Source organism: Mauremys mutica, chromosome 9, assembly GCF_020497125.1.
Source record: "Mauremys mutica isolate MM-2020 ecotype Southern chromosome 9, ASM2049712v1, whole genome shotgun sequence".
In the NCBI taxonomy this organism is placed as follows: domain Eukaryota; kingdom Metazoa; phylum Chordata; order Testudines; family Geoemydidae; genus Mauremys; species Mauremys mutica.
Window position 1 is genome coordinate 94747310 of NC_059080.1, and position 20145 is coordinate 94767454.

Consider the following 20145-nt stretch of genomic DNA (forward strand, 5'->3'; position numbering starts at 1 on the left):
CTGTGCCACTCCTGATGGCGGCTCCGCGTTTAGAGCTGGGCTCCCAGTCAGCAGCCACTGCTCTCCAGCCACCCAGCTCTGAAGGCAGCACTGCCAGCAGCAGCAGTAGTACAGAAATAAGGGTACTAGCATAGATGCCAACTTTCCACGGTGCCCGTGGGTTCTTGTGCCTCCCTGCCCTGGCCCTGGCCTGACTCCACCCTTGCCCCGCCCCTGCCCTGCCCTCATTCCAACCCCTTCCCCAAAGACCCCACCCCAATTCCGCCCCCTCCCTGCCCCTATTGGACTCCTCCCCAAATCCTGACCCCAGCCCCGCCTCTTCCCCAAGCGTTCCGCGTTCCCCCTCCCTCCCAGTGCTTGCCGCGCGAAACAGCTGTTTGGCAGCGCAAGTGCTGGAAGCTAGGGGGGAAAAGCGGGCACGCAGCACGCTCAGGGAAGTGGAGCGGAGGCGAGCTGAGGGGCAGGGAGCTGCCAGTTGGTACAGAGCACCCACCAATTTTTCCCCATGGGTGCTCCAGCCCCGGAGCACCCACGGAGTCAGCATCTATGGGTAGTAGTACCACATCCCCCCCATAATAACTTTGCAACCCCCCCACTCCTTTTTAGGTTAGGACCCCTACAATTATAACACCCTGAAATTTCAGTTTTAAATAGCTGAAATAATGAAATTTACTATTTTAAAAATCCTATTACTGTGATTAACCAAAATGGAGGGTAGGGCCCTATTTATGTGCACATGGCACCTAGCACAACTGGCCCTTGATCAGGTCTGCCAAATAATATCTCAGTATAATCAACAATAAGTCATTTATCTAGTTGATCACCATGTAAAACACAGAATAAAGTCATGGACTTCGACTACACTAATCCCAGCGAATTCTGGTGTCAACAGAGCACGGCTGCTGGAGAGGGAAATATAATCTCTGGACAGATTCCCGCTTCGAGCTCGGCCAGCGAGCTGGAGCACAGGCAGGCGGACAGAAGACTCATAATGGGATCGGCTCTTGCCCCCTTTGCTTTTCCAGCAACGCCAGCCCTGCCGCGTGGCGAGGAGGAGCGAGACTCGCAGCTGTCACTTGTTCACACAAGTCAGTCTCTTGTCCGTCCCGGGGCCTGGCGGAGAACAGCGCGGGGAGCGTGACCCACCCTCATGCCCCACCACTAGGGTGACCAGACAGCAAGTGTGAAAAATCGGAATGGGAGTGGGGGGGGGTAATAATAAAAAGACCCCAAAATGGGGACTGTCCCGATCTGTTCCCCTGTCCCCCAGGCAAACCCCCCCACGCTGGTGGGGGCGCTGCCCCTCGCATTTGACTTGTATCTTTGAACGCCCCCTCCCCCCGCAGCTGTGGGCGGGGCCCAGCTACCGAGACGGGCGGGCTGAGGCCGGAGGCTCCGGGAGCCCGCGCCCCGCCTCGCCAGCGCCCCCGCGCGGCGGGCTGAGCAAAGAATGGTGGGGGGGCAGGGAAGGAGCACACGGCCTCCCTCGCCCCGCCTCCTCACAGCGCCCACCCTCCCGCTGTACGCATGCGCGAGAGCGGGGCCTCCCCTGTTACCCCGCCCCTTTCCCCCCCGCGGGGGGACTGTGGCGGGTTCTACTTCCAGGTTACTCCTCTGAAGCTTCCGGTTGCTGCGCTGTGGGGCTCGCCGCGGATGGGATGGAGCGGGACCTGCTCCGCCAGGCGCTGGGTTTCCACGGCCCCGCGCTGCTCTCCCTGCTCCGCACCGAGCAGCGCGATAACCCCGACTTCCGGGGCCTCCTGCCCCCCGCGGGCCCCAGCCTGGAGCCGTCCCGGGAAGCCCAGCACCAGCCGCCCGCCAGGTAAGGAGCCGGGCCGGGCCGCGCCGCGGGAGGAGGGAGCGGCTGGTCCCGCCCCACAGCCCAGCTCGGCTCGGCTCTGAGGAGGCCCCCAGCTCCTTTCTCGGCTCTAGTGCCGCTCCCCGGCCCCCGCCGAGGGTTTGCGCTGTCGGTGACCCCCGGGGTCAGAGGGGCCCGCGCTCCCTCCCCCGCCCCAACGGGGGATCCGCTTCCCTGGACTCTGTGTCCGCTGAGACTCGGGCAGAGCCTCACCCAGCCTGGGCGCTGACCCCAGCTCCCTCGCCCCGCGCAGCTCCCGTGCCGTTCCCTTGGGGTAGTAGTGATAGCCACAGGCATTTAAAAACCTCAGCGCCTCTTTCCCCCAACCCCCCCAAAAAAACCCCATCGTGACGCTTAAAAATCAGAAGTTGTTTAAAAATGAATGTTTGGGTCTTTGCCTTTTGGTTTCGGCGTCCTGTTTCCAAGCTTTCTTCTGGAGCCGTGAGGGCTAGAAACTCATTCTTTTTAAATGAAATTTGACGTTTTTCACATAGTCACCTGACTCCAGGAACAGGGCCGCATTACACGAATACCCTCTTCCTGTGTAGTGTTTTTCATCCCCTAGAGTTGAAAGGCTTCAGGGTATTGAGGATGGATTTCTTTCTTGCTGTTGAAACGGAATGGCAGGGGGAGGTTTTTTTTTTGCCCTACTTTCTAGTAGTGTCTATATGCTCGATCCAGCAAAGGCACCTTGTAGCATACCTTGAAATCTGCCAGGTTTAGTTTGGCAGAGAAAATCCAAACACCATAGTTCTGGAATCTTTACTATTCAGCACCATTCATGTTCCTGGTGCTGTACACATATGTTGTCTACCACCATGCTTGACATTAGACATAGAAAAACTTGGCTAAAGCATTTTGTACTAAACGTAATCAGTAGTATACGTTGGGACACATTTCATTAAATGCTTATGCAAAGCCCCGGACAGTGATTTAAAACAAAACACCAAAAAAAAGCACGAGACTTTTTATGTAACAGATGTTGCATGCTATGTGAACAAAAGGGGGGGAGTACTAGATTTTTATTTCTTTCATAGGAAAGAGAAGAGAATTGATAACATTGAGATACAACACTTCATTGCAAAAAAAGCTGATCTCCTTTTTGCTCTTTCATGGAAACCAAATGTATCAACAGATTCAGAATCAAATGAAGAGAATGAAGGTAAATCCTATAATTACAGGTGAAAAGGGATTCTCTCTGAGACAAATTAGCTGTGAGAAATCCAGTAAAGGTCTTGTGTATACAATACACTTTTAAAAATAAATGGTATTTGTAAAAAGTGTGTTATTTTGTTTCAAGTTTTTTTTGAAGTTTAGAAATGCATGGAGTAGATAAATAATCTTCACAATACTGTGAACACATCTGTCAGACTTTAAAATAATTCTCATTTTAGTCAACCATGATTAAGGCCTATACTGTGTGGAATATGGTGGGAAAAGGTAACATGTTTATAAGTATGTTTTTAGTATATCTAATATGACAATGTAAACATCCTGAGTGACACTCAACTGTAGTAGTGTTGTGAAAATGGAGTCATTAAAGCAGAAGGTATCCCGGGTCTTCTAGTTCTCAAAACAGCTTCCACTTTTTAAAAAAACAGATGTACAAAAAAGGCCCTGGATTCTTCACACACTTATCCATCAATTAGTGGAACTATTTCCATGCATAAAGTTACACAAATGCATATTTGCAGAACTGAGACATAAATCAGTCTTGGACTGGGGTTCTTTGAGCCCATTGTCTCCTTTGACCCCAACCACCTCAAATATGACTTGTGTAAGGGATCTTGAGAGGTCATCTAGTCCAGTCCCCTGCAGTCATGGCAGAACTAAGTATTATCTAGACTGTCTCTGACAGGCATTTGGAGATTTTTAAGAGCAGGTTAGACAATGATGGAGATTCCACAACCTCCCTAGGCAATTTATTCCGGTGCTTAACCACCCTGACAGGAAGTTTTTCCTAATGTCTAGCCTAAACCACTCTTTAAGCCCATTGCTTCTTATCCTTTCCTCAGAGGTTAATGAAAACAATTTTTCTCCTTCCTTGAAACAACCTTTTATGTATTTGAAAACAGTTATGTCCCCCTCTCAGTCTTTGGCAGACTATACAAACCCAGTTTTTTTCAGTCTTCCCTTATAGGTCATGTTTTCTAGACCTTTAATCATTTTTGTTGCTCTTCCCTGGCTTTCTCTAATTTGTCCACATCTTTCCTGAAATGTGGTGCCAGAACTGGACACAATACTCCAGTTGAGGCATAATCAGCACAGAGTAGAGCAGAATAATTACTTCTTGTGTCTTGGTTGCAACACTCCTGCTAATACATCCCAGAATGATGGTTGCGCTTTTTTTTTTTTTTTTTGCAAGTGTTACGCTGTTGACTCATATTTAGCTTGTGATCCACTCTTACCCACAGATCCCTTTCTACAGTATTCCTGCATGGGCAGTCATTTTCCATTTTGTATGTATGCAACTGATTGTTCCTTCCTAAGTGGAGTACTTTGCATTTGTCCTTATTGAATTTCATCCTATTAACTTCAGACCATTTCTCCAGTTTGTGTAGATCATTTTGAACTTTAATCCAATCCTCCAAAGCACTTGCAACCCCTCCCAGCTAGGTGTCGTCCGCAAACTTTTTAAGTGTACTGTCTATGCCTTTATCTAAAGCATTGATGTCATTAGTCAGATCACACTAAGTCACGTCAGCCTTGTAAAATTATTTCTCACACTTCCGTACTCTTTACTGAGCTGGTGAGAAAATTATTTGTATTAAGTGAATGGATGAGCTTAATTTTACAAGATTGATTTATGTAATACCTGTATTCGTGGAAGACCCCAATTTTAATTACAAACCTAGGTGGACACAAACTTGCTTTACTGAAATGTAACAATTTTTTGAGAGGGATGTGACTGCTGTTCAGAAGGTCACAGCATGCTTCTTAAGGGCTTGTCTGCACAGGAAGTTATTCCTGTTTAACTTCATGTGTGGATGCTCTTTTTCTGGAAGCAGATTAAACTAATTCAGAATAGTGTGCACTTATTCTGGAATACACAATGAGTTATTCAGAAATAGTTAATCTGCTTTAAATTTATACACAACCCTATTCTGGATTAATTTTCTTGTGTGAACAAGCCCTAAGTGTTAGCTCAGGAATTGAGAATATTTAATCTTATTAACTGTAAAATTCAAGCATGAACTGTTAATGGATAAATTATTGCAATAAATATCTTGTCCATACACAGTATCTTGTATGAAGAGCCTTCTTTCAGAGAATTTCTATTCAATATTTACTGTCCAAAGGAACCATCAATATTCTAGCATTATTTTAAGGAACAAAGTGTAAAAGTAAGCACATATTGCTAAGCATGTGGGGGGAATGCAGCTATTACAGTGTTCTATTATGAGTCTGGGGCTCTGAAGACATGGGTTCTATCCTGTACTTTGACTTCAGTCTTGCTTTGCCTCGATTTCCCTATCCATACAACTAGATTACTACCTGCTACCAGGTTTGTTAGGGTGTACTCATATGTAAAACATTTGGAGCGACTGTGATGCTCACCAGGTAAATGCAGGGAGGAGTTATTACTAACATTGATCCCTGATGACAAAAGAAATGGGAATTCTACCATTCTGTTGTACAGACTTGGGGATGTTCCAAGTTGTTCCCCCCCCCCCCCCCCCGCAAACTTCTTTGATGGGGAAGCAGCTCTGTTAAGGTTGAAAGTCACCTGCTGTTTAAAAAACAATTGTTGGAAAAATGTGGTGACACGTTGTGAAAGAAGCAAAAATATGGGCATTTTGGTTACTTACATGGGTGCCAGGTGAAGCTTCCCCTGGGAGAGGCTAGCTCCCTGTCCCACCTCTTCCACCCACAGCTCCACCCCCACTCTGCTCCAGGCTCAGCACCCTTGCCGCATCCCTCCTCTCCTCCCTTCCCCGCAAGGCCCCCTCCACTCATGCTCTCCTCCTTGGGGAAGGGGTGGAACAAGGAGGAGAAGAGGCAGAGCGCAGGTGGGGCCACCATTCCACCCGTGGTTACTTAATGGATATCTGTGTTTAGCATTTTGAAAAAACATTTAAATAAACAGTCAATAAAAAGTACTCGTAATGTGAATCTAATACTAAAATTGCTGTCACTCCATTATATTAACTAGACAATTATATACTTTGTTGTTCAAGTAGGCCAAATGCTGTGTTCTATCCTACTTTTTAAGTGCAAATGGCTTTTCAGGTTTAAGGACCATCTAAAAAGGTGTCTGGGGGTAGAATCTTACGTGGCTGTCTCAAGTAACTGAGAGTGTAACTGTGGAAACTAAGGCTGCAAGAGTTGTGATGTTATGAATTCTCCATTGGAACAGAGTGGGTGAAGTTTGTCTCAGCAAACAGGCTCTTCAGAAACAATAGGTCCTTTGAAAGTGCCCAGTCCCTCCGACCCCCCAGTTGGCTGAAGATAAATTGGGTAGAGACAGGAAAGCTCCTAGGAGATTTTTCGCTGGGAGCAAAATTGTGATGTGAAAATGCACACTTCATAACTTCTGTAGAACAAGCTCATTGCTTATAGCAGGCCTTCTTGGCTTTCTCTGTTTCCCCTGCTTTCCTCCCGCAAGCTCCCTGTTTGCCACCTTTCCATCCCCCTCAATTTCAGGGATTCTGTACATCCACCCTGTGCCAGAGTCTCTGCCCCCAATCACCCCATCATTTCTTTTCACTCTTTGAGTTAAGGTGTCAACGTATTAGACTCTATTGGGAGAATGGGCAGAGCTGAGATAGGGGTATTACTATGCTGAAAGTTGTTAATAGCTGCGAATAGATGCAATAGCAAACCAGTTCTTTGATTTGTAGACAATGACAGAGCTGGCTGAAGCAGTTAGACAACAGAGAAGTCAAATTGAATGCAGGATCTTGCTTCGCTCTGCCAATAACTCAAAATGCAATAGATGTGACCCAGTGACTAGCAGATGCTGGTTGCCAGAGAGCTTGTGGTGGATATATGAAGCAAGTGTTGACCTTGTGTTGATCAAAAATTACTGTTTCTGGCTGACTTAAGAAATGATATTGACAGACTCTGAGAAGCAAATGTTACCCAATCCTTTTTGAGCAGAAAATTAAAGTATAACTGTGGGGAGGAGGGAATGAGATCTCTGGGGACTCGGACATAGGTATGGAGGACTTGGTTGGCCAGGGCAGGGGTGAGAAAGGAAAGAGTGCGCTTAGTTTTCTCAGGTCAAGAAGGAACAAGAGTTCCTGTTGCAATATTATGTATGTTGGGAAGTGTTGGCTATACATAATGCCTAATAAAGGAATATAAAGTGCTTTATTAAAAATCACATTGATTTTCTGATACTATAATGAACTGTAATTAGAGATTTCAGAAGGTACAGCAGTTACTACATAACCTTTTTTTCTCCCCATTAATTGCAGATTGTTATGCTGTTATGCCACCCCTGGAGCAGTTCATGGAGGTGCCAAGTGAGGACAGGAGGGAGCTGTTTTTCCGAGACATTGAGCGTGGCGATGTTGTGATCGGAAGGATTAGTTCTATTCGTGAATTTGGCTTTTTCATGGTGTTAATCTGTCTGGGCAGTGGCGTCGTCAGAGAGATCTCGCAGTTAGAAATCACTGTAAGACTTGAGTATGATCAGTAACAAGTAAACTGATGCAGGGCAGTCCCGGCTTTCTAATGTGTTGGCTGCATCTTGTGCTAAGGACCTGAGCTCTGGGACGGTTAATAGTTCAAAGCCTTAATGCATCGTGCCTTTGATTAAAGTGGAAGCTGCCTTGTTGTCTCAGCGAGACATTTTCTTTCTTTACCGCTCAAATATTTTAGCTGTAAGTTGAAAAGTTAGTGTTTATATAGATGCATGGACCTCAATCTGAATTGAATCACACTAATATCACTCTGCTTTCATGCTCAATTTTGGACAGACTTAGGCTTTGTTTACACTAGCACTTTCGTTGGCAAAACTTTTGTCAGTTAGAGGTGTGGAAAAAAAACAACCCTGGACCAACATAAATTTTGCCGACAAAAGTGCCAATGTGGACAGCGCTATGTGGGCAGGAGATGCTCTCCTGTCGGCATAGAGCGGCTTCACAGGCAACCTTACAGTGGTGCAGCTACAGCGGTACAGATGTGCTGCTGTGAGGTCTGTAGTGTAAACATAGCATAAGACTAGTTTCCATCTAGTTTAATGATCACAAAATGAACTTTTGGATTAAAGGATTAAAGCTGGGTGGAAACTGGATTACTCACATTAGTCTTCAATATCACAGTATCACAAATGCGTTCTCTTCAGCAGGATAACTGCCACTGTAATTAAAACCTTGATTTTTTTTTAAACATAATTTATTTATTCATGGGACAAATCTTCATTGTGCAAACTGATACTTCTGGTCTGAGGGAAGTTGTCTTTTAATGCAACACATTTTATTATCATTTGCTTTATTAAGCTCAGTGTTCTTGGTCGTATTTTTGGTCTTCCATTGCAGGCTCTTTGTCCATTGAGAGATGTGCCTTCTCATAGCAGCCATGGTGATCCTTTATCATATTATCAAACTGGAGACATTATACAAGGTAAACGCATATTAAAACTGTTCTGAAAGCTGTTTATTTCCAGTTTTGTTGACTTTGTTCTCAACTTTAATATGTTGTTGTTCAGTGTTGTTGTGGTTTTTTTTGATAGCTGCAATCAAGGACATTGATCGTTACCATGAAAAACTCACAATATCACTGCACAGCTCTGCTCTTCCACCCAGTCTATCTAGTACTAAACTGGGGGTAATTAGTTCTGAAGACTTGCCTTTACATTATAGGTAAGAACTTGCATTCTCTTCTACTCACTAGATCTGGTTTGTTAAATATATGTTGTCTTAAGAAACTGTTGGCAAAAATTGCCAAATATGTTGGCAGAAACTGTCCTTTTTCAAAGGTCTTTGTCAAGGTTTTCCTTTACTCTGCTGATTGACATATATTCTTCAATTTTATACTGTTGACTTGTTTTCCTAAATAAAAGCATCACTGTTCATATATGGATGTAGTTTGCTTCACAGTTTTTCGCAAAAAGATGAAGAAAGCAGAATGAGGTAATCTTAGCCAAAAGAGAGAGAGAGACATAAAATATATATTGCAGGAAATGAGCATTACTTGGGAGAATACAGGACCATTAATAAACTGACTTAAAGGGCTCAGATATGAAACTCTTAAAATCTGTCTTCAGCAAGAAGTACAGGAATGTAACTACTCCTTTGGAGTGCATGTAGGGCTTGGCTCAAGGCCCAGAAGTTGCTGCTGGTACTGCAGGAGGAGAGAGCCAAAATGAGGTTTTCTAGTACTGCTTCTCATTAGTCAGTAGGGCAAAGGGTGAGATAAAACAGGAGGAGGAAGGGAAAGGAAACTGACCTCAGAATTCTGCAGCTACTGGATGAGGAGGAACAGCAACAAAGGCAGAGGAGTTCTTATTTCAGATGAAACAAATGGTGATGTGTTGTAGCTTCCCTTGCCTCAAGTGGAAATATGTAATTTGCTTGTGAACCAGTGTGGGTAAAACTATCAATGTACGTTGACTCTTTAGTAATATGTCAGCATTACTAAAGAAATGGGTGGTCATATTTGTGTATGTTTATATTTTCTTTAAGGAGAAGTGTTGAAGTAGCCAGTACTTCGGAGACGTATGAAAAAGTCTTACATCATTCCTTGGGATTTGCTAATCCATCAGTAGTTGAATTTTTATTAGGAAAACTAGGACTAAGTGAATCCAGCCCTCCATCGTTAATGAGAGGCCTGCAAAGGTACCGTGACACTGCACCATCTCCATTGCTTTCTAGAGAAAATGTCACTGCCTGAAATGTCTCTTGATTTTTAGTTTCTATTTAAAAATTCCTGTGGCCACTATTACTTCAACCTTGGGTTGATCCTCTTTTGCATGACCGGTGATGATAATGTGAGCCCATCAACTAAGTATAAAGAAGACGCTCCAGAACAACAAAATTATTCCTAGGCCTGGTCTACACTGGGGGGTGGGGGGTCGATCTAAGGTACGCAACTTCAGTTACGTGAATAGCGTAGCTGAAGTCGAAGTACCTTAGCTCGAATTACTTACCCGTCCTCATGGCGCGGGATCGACGTCCGTGGCTCCCCCGTCGACTCTGCTACCGCCACTCGCTCCAGTGGAGTTCCGGAGTCGACGGGAGCGCGTTCGGGGTTCTATATATCACGTCTAGATGAGACGCGATATATCGAACTCTGAGAAATCGATTGCTACCCACCGATCCGGCGGGTAGTGAAGACGTACCCTTAGAATTTGACAGAATTCTAAGCTACTTCATCCACCAGTAATCTGCTTGATACTGTTTAACTGGGTAAACTGTTCATTGTATATTGGTAGTAACATTAGATTAAAATTACAGGTTACTTTACATCCTAATAATATTTATCCTTAACACTTCTTAGTAATAGCTTGTTTTACTAATGGACCTGATCTTTTGAGCAGTACAGATTCAGAAATTTTTCCTTCTCAAATACAGAAAATTAACATATAGATTATTTCCCATTTGCTGTGTAGCTCAAAATTTAATCTATATTAATTCAACTGACATGGGACAGTATATTTGACTGCAATAGACGAATACATTTAGGGAGGCGCTGACTTTGGAAATCAGAAATGCTATTGCTGATTGAGGGGAGAGTAATACAGTATTTTTTCAGCCATGTTGAAATTTTATCTAAACCTTTGTATAATTTTTTGATAATGTAGACTTAGAAGGAAACGTGGGCAGTTAATAATTTATTCCCTTGATATATATATATATATATATATATATATATTTTTTTTTAACAGCAAAAGCTTCAATGAAGAAGACTTTGCCTTTGCATTGAGGAAAAAGCAATCTGCATCTTGGGCCTTGAAATGGTACAGAGTATTTAATTTTCTTGTCAAGCAATTTAGGTGGCATCTGCTTTAGAATCAATGGTCATAGTTCTTCATATTTCTTTGTACCAGTGTTCACCATGAATAACCTCCTGAATCTCACCAAGGAGCAACTTGCTGAATGGCTGTGGTCAGTTGATAGGTCGTGGGGGTGGAGAAATGCTCTTTGTAAAGTAAAAAAATCAAATTTTAAGGAAGAGCCTTTAGTTTAGTTCCCAAAGATTAAGGTCACTTATAACTTGTGCTGGCTCCTGAAATTAGACCTGAGCACTACTCTGTCTTGCCTCCTCAGTTTTCCCATAGGACCCTAGCCTTAGTACCCGGCTCAGCCTTTTATAAATAGCAACCAGATGACCTTGAGTTCCCTTGTCTTGACACCTGAGCCCGAACCTGGACTTGTGAGCAATTCCCGTGTGGCCTGAGCTGGCATCTGTCACTATGTATCAACACTGAACACACTGACTGAGGGCATTTGGAGAGGCTGTTTTGGGCAGCTGCTGTTTCTTTTGGGCTGTGCCTGGAATGAAGCTGCAGAGTGTAATCTGCTCTTCCATAGTTTATCAGGCACCCAAGAGATGGAGCTGGTCAGGAATTTTCCACAAAATATTTTTCATTGGAAAATGCGGATTCACAGAAAGTGTTCACAGGAAAGAGTTGGTTTTGATGAATATCCTGATTTATTTTTTTTAATTAGAAAATTTCAAAATTGTCAAATTTGAAGCATTGAAGCATTGCTGAAGCAACTTCATTTTTTGATTTGAAATGACTCTTTGTTTTGACATTGTAGTTAGTTGATGCTTTTAAATGTAAAAAGGTCAAAACTGAATTTTTTTGTGATTGAAACTGTGCGGAAACTATTAAGACTTTGACTTTTTGTCGCTATTCAGGATGGGAAAGCTTTTTTGAAATCTCAAAATTCTTTCAGAATGGGAAACAAGTTTCCTTTCCAATTCTACCAGGAAAAGCACAGATTTGGAAAGGGAATAGACAAAGTGGTTTGCCAATCTCCCTCAGTCCAGCATGGAGAAGAGGGTGAATAGGGAAGGTTTATCTTCTCTCAGCTCAGCAGCCTCTGCCCATAACCCAGTCAAACTGGGAATTGCTCCTCGCCATTCAGGCCTTGACTCCTGACCATGGAAATTCTTGAGATGAGTAGGCAGGTCCACAGAAGCAATATTTAGTTGGGAAGTAGTCCCGGACATAAAAATGATACAGCTGAAAGGGGAATGAGATGAAATTAGTGGTGGTAGAGATGATTCCAGTCTTAGAAATGGTCTTCAGTTTTAATATAGCACATCATTTATTTCATTAATTAAACCCTACTTAATTTGCGATATTGCGAATCCCACAATATTAGGCTTCCACTGCAAATTCCACAGTGGTAGCCTTGGCCGCCCGCTCCCAGGGCCCCTGCTCTAAGCTTTTCCAAATTACTGCACATAATAAAGGTCCATTATTACTTTTCTGCAATTTTCCATGTGTTGTCTGCAACATCCCCCCAATTCAAGTAAGGTCTTATTCACTGGAGATTAAGTACAACCATTTTCTATAATCTGTGGCCATATAGTGCTATATTAAATCATTAATCTTGATTGCTGTAGTGAAGTCTCATCATGAATCTGATATGAAATTTAGAGCCCCAACTGTTAACTCATTGGAAGAAAATTTATTTTAGACAAATGTGTGAGAGAAGCTTCAGTTGGCAAGATATGAAATATAAGTCATAAAGCATCTTACATGGGGGCAAATTGACTTCAGTGTCATTGTGCCCCCTTACTGTAGTGTTGAATGTGTCCCTGTACATTATAAAGCCATGTCTACACTAGCACTTACGTTGGCAAAACTGTTGTTGCTCAGTGGTGTGAAAAAAACCACCCTGAACGACATAGGCTTAGCCAGCATAAGCGCTCGTGTGTGCAGCACCATGTCAGCGGGAGAGCTACCGCTGCTCGTTGAGCTGGTTTTATTATGTTGATGGGAGAGCTCTCTCCCATCTGTATAATGTGCTGCTGTAAGATCGCTCGTGTAGCCGCAACTGAATCAGTACAGCTGTGCTTCTGTAAGCTTGTAAGCGCAGACATGGCCTAAAACACTCTCTTCTCCCTCCTCCCCCCCCCCCCACATTAGCGGGTAATATGACAAGTCTTAGAAAAACACTGAAGTGCTGTAAATGGAGAATACAGTGTATCATGTATGTGTGCTTTCTACAGAGGTGACTTTGAACTCTAAGCTTTCAGATAAAAGAATTTACACTTTGGTGTGATGTAAATATGGCATTAATCTAAACAGCAACTCTTGAAACTATATCTTGCTAAAATGCTTCCATTCTGTTACTCTTATGGCAGGATGATGTACTGCAAGTTGCAAGGCTTCTCAAACTGTGATTTTAAGTATATTTGTTTAGCTTGATGACTCTGTGTAATACTTTTTTTAAACCATTTTCTAGTGTGAAGATTGGGGTTGATTATTTTAAGGTTGGCCGCCACGTGGAGGCTATGAATGAATACAACAAGGCCTTGGAAATAGATGCACAAAATGTTGAAGCCTTGGTAGCTCGTGGGGCACTGTAAGTTTTTGTCCCCCCCCCCCCCCCTTCGTTGTTAAAGATGGATTCCAATAATCTATTTAAAAGATAAATTCTGACATTTATTTAAAATTCCTGTATTGCTTTTCCATTTTTATAGTTACGCAACAAAAGGAAGCTTAAACAAAGCCATAGATGATTTTGAAGTTGCATTAAAAAACTGTCCAACCCATAGAAATGCAAGGAAATACCTATGTCAGACACTTGTGGAAAGAGGAGGCCAGTAAGTGTTCAGTTCTATTCTTTATGCAGTTATGAGCAATTCAGTTTTTTCATGATCTCTTTTTTTATATTGGGCTGGCTAAGTATATTAAAAAGGGAGTGTTTTATCTCCTTCCTGCCTGTGTGCCAACAATGAGAAGTCTGCAGGGAAAGCAGTTCAAGGTGTATAATCTGTTTACCTTCTCTCATGTCGTCCCACCCTACCACACATCAGTTTAAATCTCTCCTCCTTACTGTTTTTTTTTTCCCTTCTCAATACAGTTTAGCTGATGGAATATTAAACCTACATAACATTCTATGAAATTTTTGGATGAATATTTAATAAGGCATTTTTATAACTTTTTTTAAATTTTTACAACTATGCCATGATTTGTGTTTAATAAAACAAACGTCTGAATTAATTGCATATAAATACTCAGAAAAACTATAAGAATTCCAGAATTAATATTCAGGGGAAAAAAATCAATCTGAGTAAACAGGAGAGTCATTCAGAAATAACAGAACATTTTATTCATGAAAAACTGGAATCAAAGTTTGAAAGTACAGTACTGCTGATGTTCAGGAAGTAATGACATGTCAGGGATGTAAACATCTGCATTTTATTGAGTTCCTTTTTTAATATGCATCAGTCTGAGATGATCAGTATGATCAAAACCAAATTCTGTTTGTGTTGTAAACATTTTTCATATGAATGTTAGGTTGGAAGAGGAAGATAACCTATTAAACGCTCAGAATTATTATAAGAGAGCTTTAATTTTGGATGAAACTTTTAAAGAAGCGGAGGATGCCTTACTGAAACTCCGTAAACATATGCAGGTGATTCTTTACTTTCTCTTAACTTTATTTTCTACAATCAAAACTCTCATTAAAAACATTGGGAAGGGGGAAATTATTTACTGGTTACTGTGTCTTATTCTCCTCTTTCCCCTCTTTCCAACACACTTGTCACAGTAAGTATTATGGCTGCATCTACAAAAAGCAAGGTGCCTGTGGATGGCTTGATCATTTCAGATGGGCATGGGAAGCAACAGCACAGCAGTCGGATGCAGGGAAAGACCAGAACTCAGTAACTGTGTCTGATGAAGGGGAGGAGGAAACAACCTGTTCACACATGAGCGGGACTGCTGATATGGAATTAAGACTTTGGGTATGTCTATACTACCCGCCGGATCGGCAGGCAGCGATCGATCCAGCGGGGATTGATTTATCGCGTCTAGTTTAGACGCGATAAATCAACCCCCCGAGCACTCTCCCGTGGACTCCTGTACTCCAGCGCCATGAGAGGTGCAGGCAGAGTTGACGGGGGAGCGGCAGCAGTTGATTCACCGTGGTGAAGACACTACACTAAGTCTAAATACGTCGACTTCAGCTACATTTTTCACGTAGCTGAAATTAAAGGAGTACTTGTGGCACCTTAAAGACTAACAAATTAAATTGCGTAACTTAGATCGATCCGCCTCCCTAATGTAGACCAGGGCTATGTGTAGGGTAAAATCCCCAAATAGGTCAGTTTTAGACATATGCCAGAGGGTTGTAATTAGGAATATTCAAAGAGGAGCAGGGTAAGACTGATCAGGGCTAGCTCAAAAGGAAGACGTTGTGTATCTTCATGTGGCACAAGAAGGATCTTAATTAAAGGCCTGGAGAGAGCTGTGGACACCATGTCACTGAACCAAGCAGTTATGGTCAGTTGATAATCCAGAATTCTGCCGAACTTGTTGTGAAGTGCAAATTAACAAGGCAGTTATTTAAAATGGAGAAAAAAATAACAATTAACCAGGGTCCAAGCTTTGGAGGAAATAATGGGGGAAGCAAGTTCCAGGGTTCTTTTTTTCTTTTCTCCCCTGCCCACAACATGTTTCCTGAGTGAGCCCCTAGGGGTCTCCGTGCCAAGCTCCTTTGTCTGTTGCCTCCTCTTTCTGTGGCTTTTTCATTTGTCTCCTTTACTTACATTGTCTTCCAGATAGGATCTAAAAGAGTGAATTAAAGTTAGAGAAGTGGGGCACTGGGTTTCTGTACTCAATGCTTCTGTGCTGAAGGAAGTAAATAGACTGGGGTAGAAGCATGCAGGCTGGTTTCTTTATGCAGGGCTTGATTGACACTGCTTTAGCAGGTTGGGGAAGCCAGAATGTGAAAAGGTTTTGTTGAAGGATGGGGAAAGAGGAGATTTATGGTAACCTTTATTAAAGCTAAATTATACTCCAGAAATGTCCACTTGCAGTATGTGGGCACTGCCAACATATTTGGCATTATCCAGAGAAAAGTTATTGTTGCTGTAACAAGGAGGCTTACAACCTAAGTCTTGCAACCTAAGTCACAAATAAAAGTGATTTAAACAAGTGAAGGAAATGGTTTTACTCTCATTGCAAGTTATACTGATGGTGATGAGGGTCACTGTTGCAGCTGAGGAACATAAGGCTCTCTGTTCAGCAGTTTGTGTAAGTTTGCCCACAATAAATTAAGGGTTTCCCTTATATCCTAAGGCAGTATCTCTTCTATGACCATTGCCAAGCCCTTGAGAACTGGTATCCAGAGACTTGCTGCTCACCCTGGATATGAATTCCAACTGTTTCAAACCATTTCAAACAGTGCTACGTTAAAGTGCATCAGGGAGATTTTAGTGCACACCAGCAAGGTCTACATGGACCAGTTAGCACCTTAGTGTTTTTTTAGAAATTGCCTCCCCCCTCCCCATAGTGCATATTGTTGCACAATGTAGACGAGCTGTGGGGTACAGGAGCCTATCCAGCTAATCGCCTTACCTAGCATGCCTTTAATGATTAATTGTTTAGTAACTGATGGTTCCGTTACCTCTAAGTAAACCTTGGTTTACATGTGTCTGTTTGTAGCTGCCCTAGTAGAATTATATGAATTACAGTTCAAATGTAAAATACTCTTTTCCTGTAATACTGATTATATGTTTTTCTTCAATGCATTTTCTTCTGAACTGGACCGTTGCTGCTGTGTCTGACATCTGGTGTTGCTCATCAACAACAACCCACTGGAACATGATATCTTATGTAATCATGCATCAAACTGGGCTGTGGTACAACTACAAAATGGTTTGTATCTGAACATGGCCACTTCCAACAACATTTTAAAATTGGATTTGTCATCACGTTTTATATACAAACTATAATACCATTTTCCCGATTCGTTTCTCCCTGTTTCAATGTTCATTCACATAACTAATTTTGCTGTATTTTTCCTGCATCTTTTGGCCTGGGTCATGGGTACCAATGCAATGGCTGGTCATGTCTCTTTTTAAAATGTGATATTTACTGCAATATGGTCCTTAATACCATACTGATCATCACAATGATTAATGCCAAACTCCTGCGCAATCAACTTCTATTTGGTTAATGTAACATCTTCATCTGGAAATCTTGGTATTATATTCTTTGTGTGTGTGTGTGTGTGTGTGTGTATGTATATATATATATATATATATATATCCTCTTGTGGTGGGGGGGGATGGGATTTGGGAAAATATTGGATTAACATACTGTTACTTTTAATATGATTTTTTTGATGTCTGGGTTCAAAAAAGAAATCTTTGGAAATGAGGGAGAAGCAAGCGGCAAAAGAAGAGAGACAGAAGGAAAAGAAAATAGAAACAAGTGCACAAAAACTGCGTAAGCTCTTAAAAGAAGAAAAGAGGTAACCCTATTATATTCAATATACTACATCTTAATTAAAGAATCTACTGCTGATTAGAGCCAGAGCATCAGCATCACTTGTATAACACATAAGTAAGTAAACAGCAGTTAGCATCCAGTTGCTGAAATGGGTGATCCTTCTGTTCCTGTTATTGCTAAGCTTCCTTTTTACATTAGTGATTCATACTTAGATTCCATTTTCTTACCAGGTAACAGGTAGATCAGGCAACAGTTAATAAAGGAATAAACTGTGTTGTTTTTTAAAATAAAGCTACTAAACAGCCACTGATACAACATGGATAAATTTCTATATGCTGTTTTCTTCCCCCACCCTGTTACCCGGGTTAATGGCATAAAATAACCTCTGATGTCAATAGTTCGCTAGCTCCTGCTGCTCAATCCCCATATAAAGTTGTAATCCCATCTGTTTGTGACATTAGAATTGCTTCCACAGCAACAAATAGTGAGGTTATTGAAGCAGGATTATGCCTAAAAGAGCGAATGAACAGATAAGCCCCTTGAAGAATCCATTTTCCTATAGCTTCATTAGTTAAAAAAGAAAATTTTAGTTAGGTAGAACTAACAAGTTAATGTTTCCCCCAAACTTTCCTATGTGGTGTTCTTTACTACTACACCTGGATTTTTGCAGGGGGAGTATATGGAAATAATACTTATCTACCTAAATGTGTATTTAGGAAGTAGGATGGGATACCCAACCAGAAGAACCTGTCTTGTAATGCCAAGGCCACAAAAAGCCTGATTGTTAAAGTCCTCCCTACACAGGAATGTCACTTGAAATCATGGCAATTCTACATGTGCAAGGCTTGCCAGATTGGGCCCAGTATACCTTCTTGTCACTAGTGGTTTGTGAATATTACTCAGATCTGACCGCAATCCAGGATCTCCTCTAAACTCATCTAAAGATCTCCCTCTTTTGAGTCACGGTGGTGGTTTAAATATTACTTTAGGTTATTTCAAAGTTCAGTGTTTTATTTATTGCAATAGCATATTTGAAGCTTGCTAACTAAGCTACTTCAAGAATATGATCTTCACAGGACTCTATACAATCCTGTGTCCTTCCCAGCTGATCCACCACACTTTAAGTGGCTGAAATATACATAAGAAAATATTTTTTAAAATACTGTGTGGCTAAAAGGTTCTCTCCATGTCCCAGTGAGGCTTTTATTAAATATTTGGTCTTGGGGCTGTGTTCCAGTGACCTTGAAAAGGACAGAGCTTTGCCAGAAACTTGTAGAGTCTATAGATGATTCTGGTGGTGGTGATGCCTCATAGGTTAATTACATTTTTAGGCTGAAGAAGAAAAGGAGAAGATCAACTTCTTCCTCCTCCTCCTCCTCAAGTGATTCCTCATCTGATGTATCAGTTTCATCCTCTTCCTCCTCTTCTGATCACAAAAGGCACAAGAAAAGGAGTAGAAATCGATCAGTGTCCTCTTGCAGCTCCAAAAAACATTCATCTAGGGTTTCTTCGCATCAGCGAGATCAGAGTAGGAAAGATGAATGGTACTCGCCCCCAGCTGATACCTCTGCTTCCTTCCTTAACCAAAAATATGAAATGGAAAAACTGCTGGAGCGGCAGGACAGATTAGTATATCAAAAGACAGAGGTGAGAGAGAGACAGTGTTCTCTATCAAGGACTTCTGCTGATGAAGAAGACACTTTTGGAGGTAGGTCTGAAGATTCAAGGGATTCTTATGGTAGCTCCAAGACTCAGTCAACCAGCAGCAAAAATGAAAAACAGGGTAAAGCAGACAGATCCTTCTCTAATAGGAGGAGTTCCTCAGGTTCATATCACTGGAAGTCAGATGATAAAATCAATACACATGATTTTAGAAAGTTAGAAAAGGAAGTAGCGGGGAGAAAAGAGCAGTTTAGAAAGCGTGGTTCCAGTCAGAGCATGTATTCCACTTCTCCAGCAGGGTCAGATTACTCAGGCAAGTCAGTAGAAAAGAATAAACAGTACAGCAGCACTTGGTTATGTGAGTACAGTGGAAGTGATGATGGTAGCAGACGTGAGTTAACCCAGAGTACAAATGAAAGGAGAGAATATAAAAATAGGGACAGTAGTCATGGGGAAGCTACTAAAGCAAAGGAGCTGGATGAGGAAACTACACTCAATGGTAAAGGGCAATCAGAAAGTGGTGTTAAAAAGAGCCTGCCCCAGAACTTACTCAACATATTTAATCAGATTGCTGAATTTGAGAGACAAAAAGGAAGTAAGCAGAAAAACCAATCAAGTACCTGAGAAAATAATGTTATTACGCTGGATACAGTTAAAGGATTTTCTTTAGATCTTGAATTGCTCTTGAGCTTGTGCCCTTAAAATCTGTATGAGAAATGGACAGAACAGAGTCTGTTTTTCTGTCTTGCAAATGTTTAAAGATTGGTATTAGTCAAGTTACAAGAGATCTTTTTGACAGACAGGTATATGCAAGAGTATTGTGTTATATATCAGACAACTTTTAAGAGCATAGGATCGGAGATTTTTTTTTTTAAAACTTAGGATACTCATGTATAATTAACATTGTTTATAACTAGGTGATTGGATGAAAACTTTACTCGTTGCTACCTTAAAATATCGCTAACTGGCATCAAGTTTGCACTTTAAACACACCGGTATCTTTTCTAAGATACAAAAATGGTAACACAATAGTATCATTAAACCTAATTTTTAGCTGTTGAAAGGGATTATTTGACTGAATGATGCACATGTGCCAGCAATGTATATAACTTTTGTTTAATGATTTAATCATTAAATTTTATTAAAATTTGCTCATTTTGTTTAATGCCACTTTGTCTGACTTTGTTGAATTTCTAGTCTCTTTGGTTTTGTGCACCACTATAGTACATCCCATCCATAGCTCTCATGGTGCCCTACA

General features: G+C 41.9%; 1 protein-coding gene across 4 annotated transcripts; it reads left to right on the forward strand.

Annotated features, from left to right (window-relative positions):
• The first annotated feature begins 1610 nt into the window (after window positions 1-1610).
• On the forward strand, window positions 1611-20057 carry TTC14 (tetratricopeptide repeat domain 14). Of its 4 annotated transcripts, XM_045030420.1 has the most exons (13): window positions 1635-1822; window positions 2896-3020; window positions 7279-7478; window positions 8344-8428; window positions 8538-8667; window positions 9490-9642; window positions 10692-10763; window positions 13228-13347; window positions 13466-13588; window positions 14286-14403; window positions 16533-16649; window positions 17138-17247; window positions 18557-20057. In XM_045030420.1, exons 1-13 carry the CDS (start codon window positions 1659-1661, stop codon window positions 19509-19511), a joined length of 2472 nt encoding a protein of 823 aa, XP_044886355.1. In that variant the 5' UTR covers window positions 1635-1658; the 3' UTR covers window positions 19512-20057. The 4 variants fall into 4 exon arrangements, with proteins under 4 accessions (XP_044886358.1, XP_044886355.1, XP_044886356.1 ...); XM_045030423.1 differs by lacking the exon at window positions 16533-16649 and having other exon boundaries at window positions 1611-1822; window positions 17155-17247; window positions 18557-18698; XM_045030421.1 differs by lacking the exon at window positions 16533-16649 and having other exon boundaries at window positions 1636-1822.
• Window positions 20058-20145: the final 88 nt, after the last annotated feature.

What these genes read in the sequence shown, in the direction of transcription:
- TTC14 (XM_045030420.1), top strand. Translation starts at nt 1,659, where the DNA reads ATGGAGCGGGACCTGCTCCGCCAGGCGCTGGGTTTCCACGGCCCCGCG. An exon ending in GCATCTTGGGCCTTGAAATG is followed by an intron (nt 10,764 to 13,227) that starts GTACAGAGTATT and finishes ACCATTTTCTAG; the next exon opens with TGTGAAGATTGGGGTTGATT. An exon ending in TTGGTAGCTCGTGGGGCACT is followed by an intron (nt 13,348 to 13,465) that starts GTAAGTTTTTGT and finishes CCATTTTTATAG; the next exon opens with TTACGCAACAAAAGGAAGCT.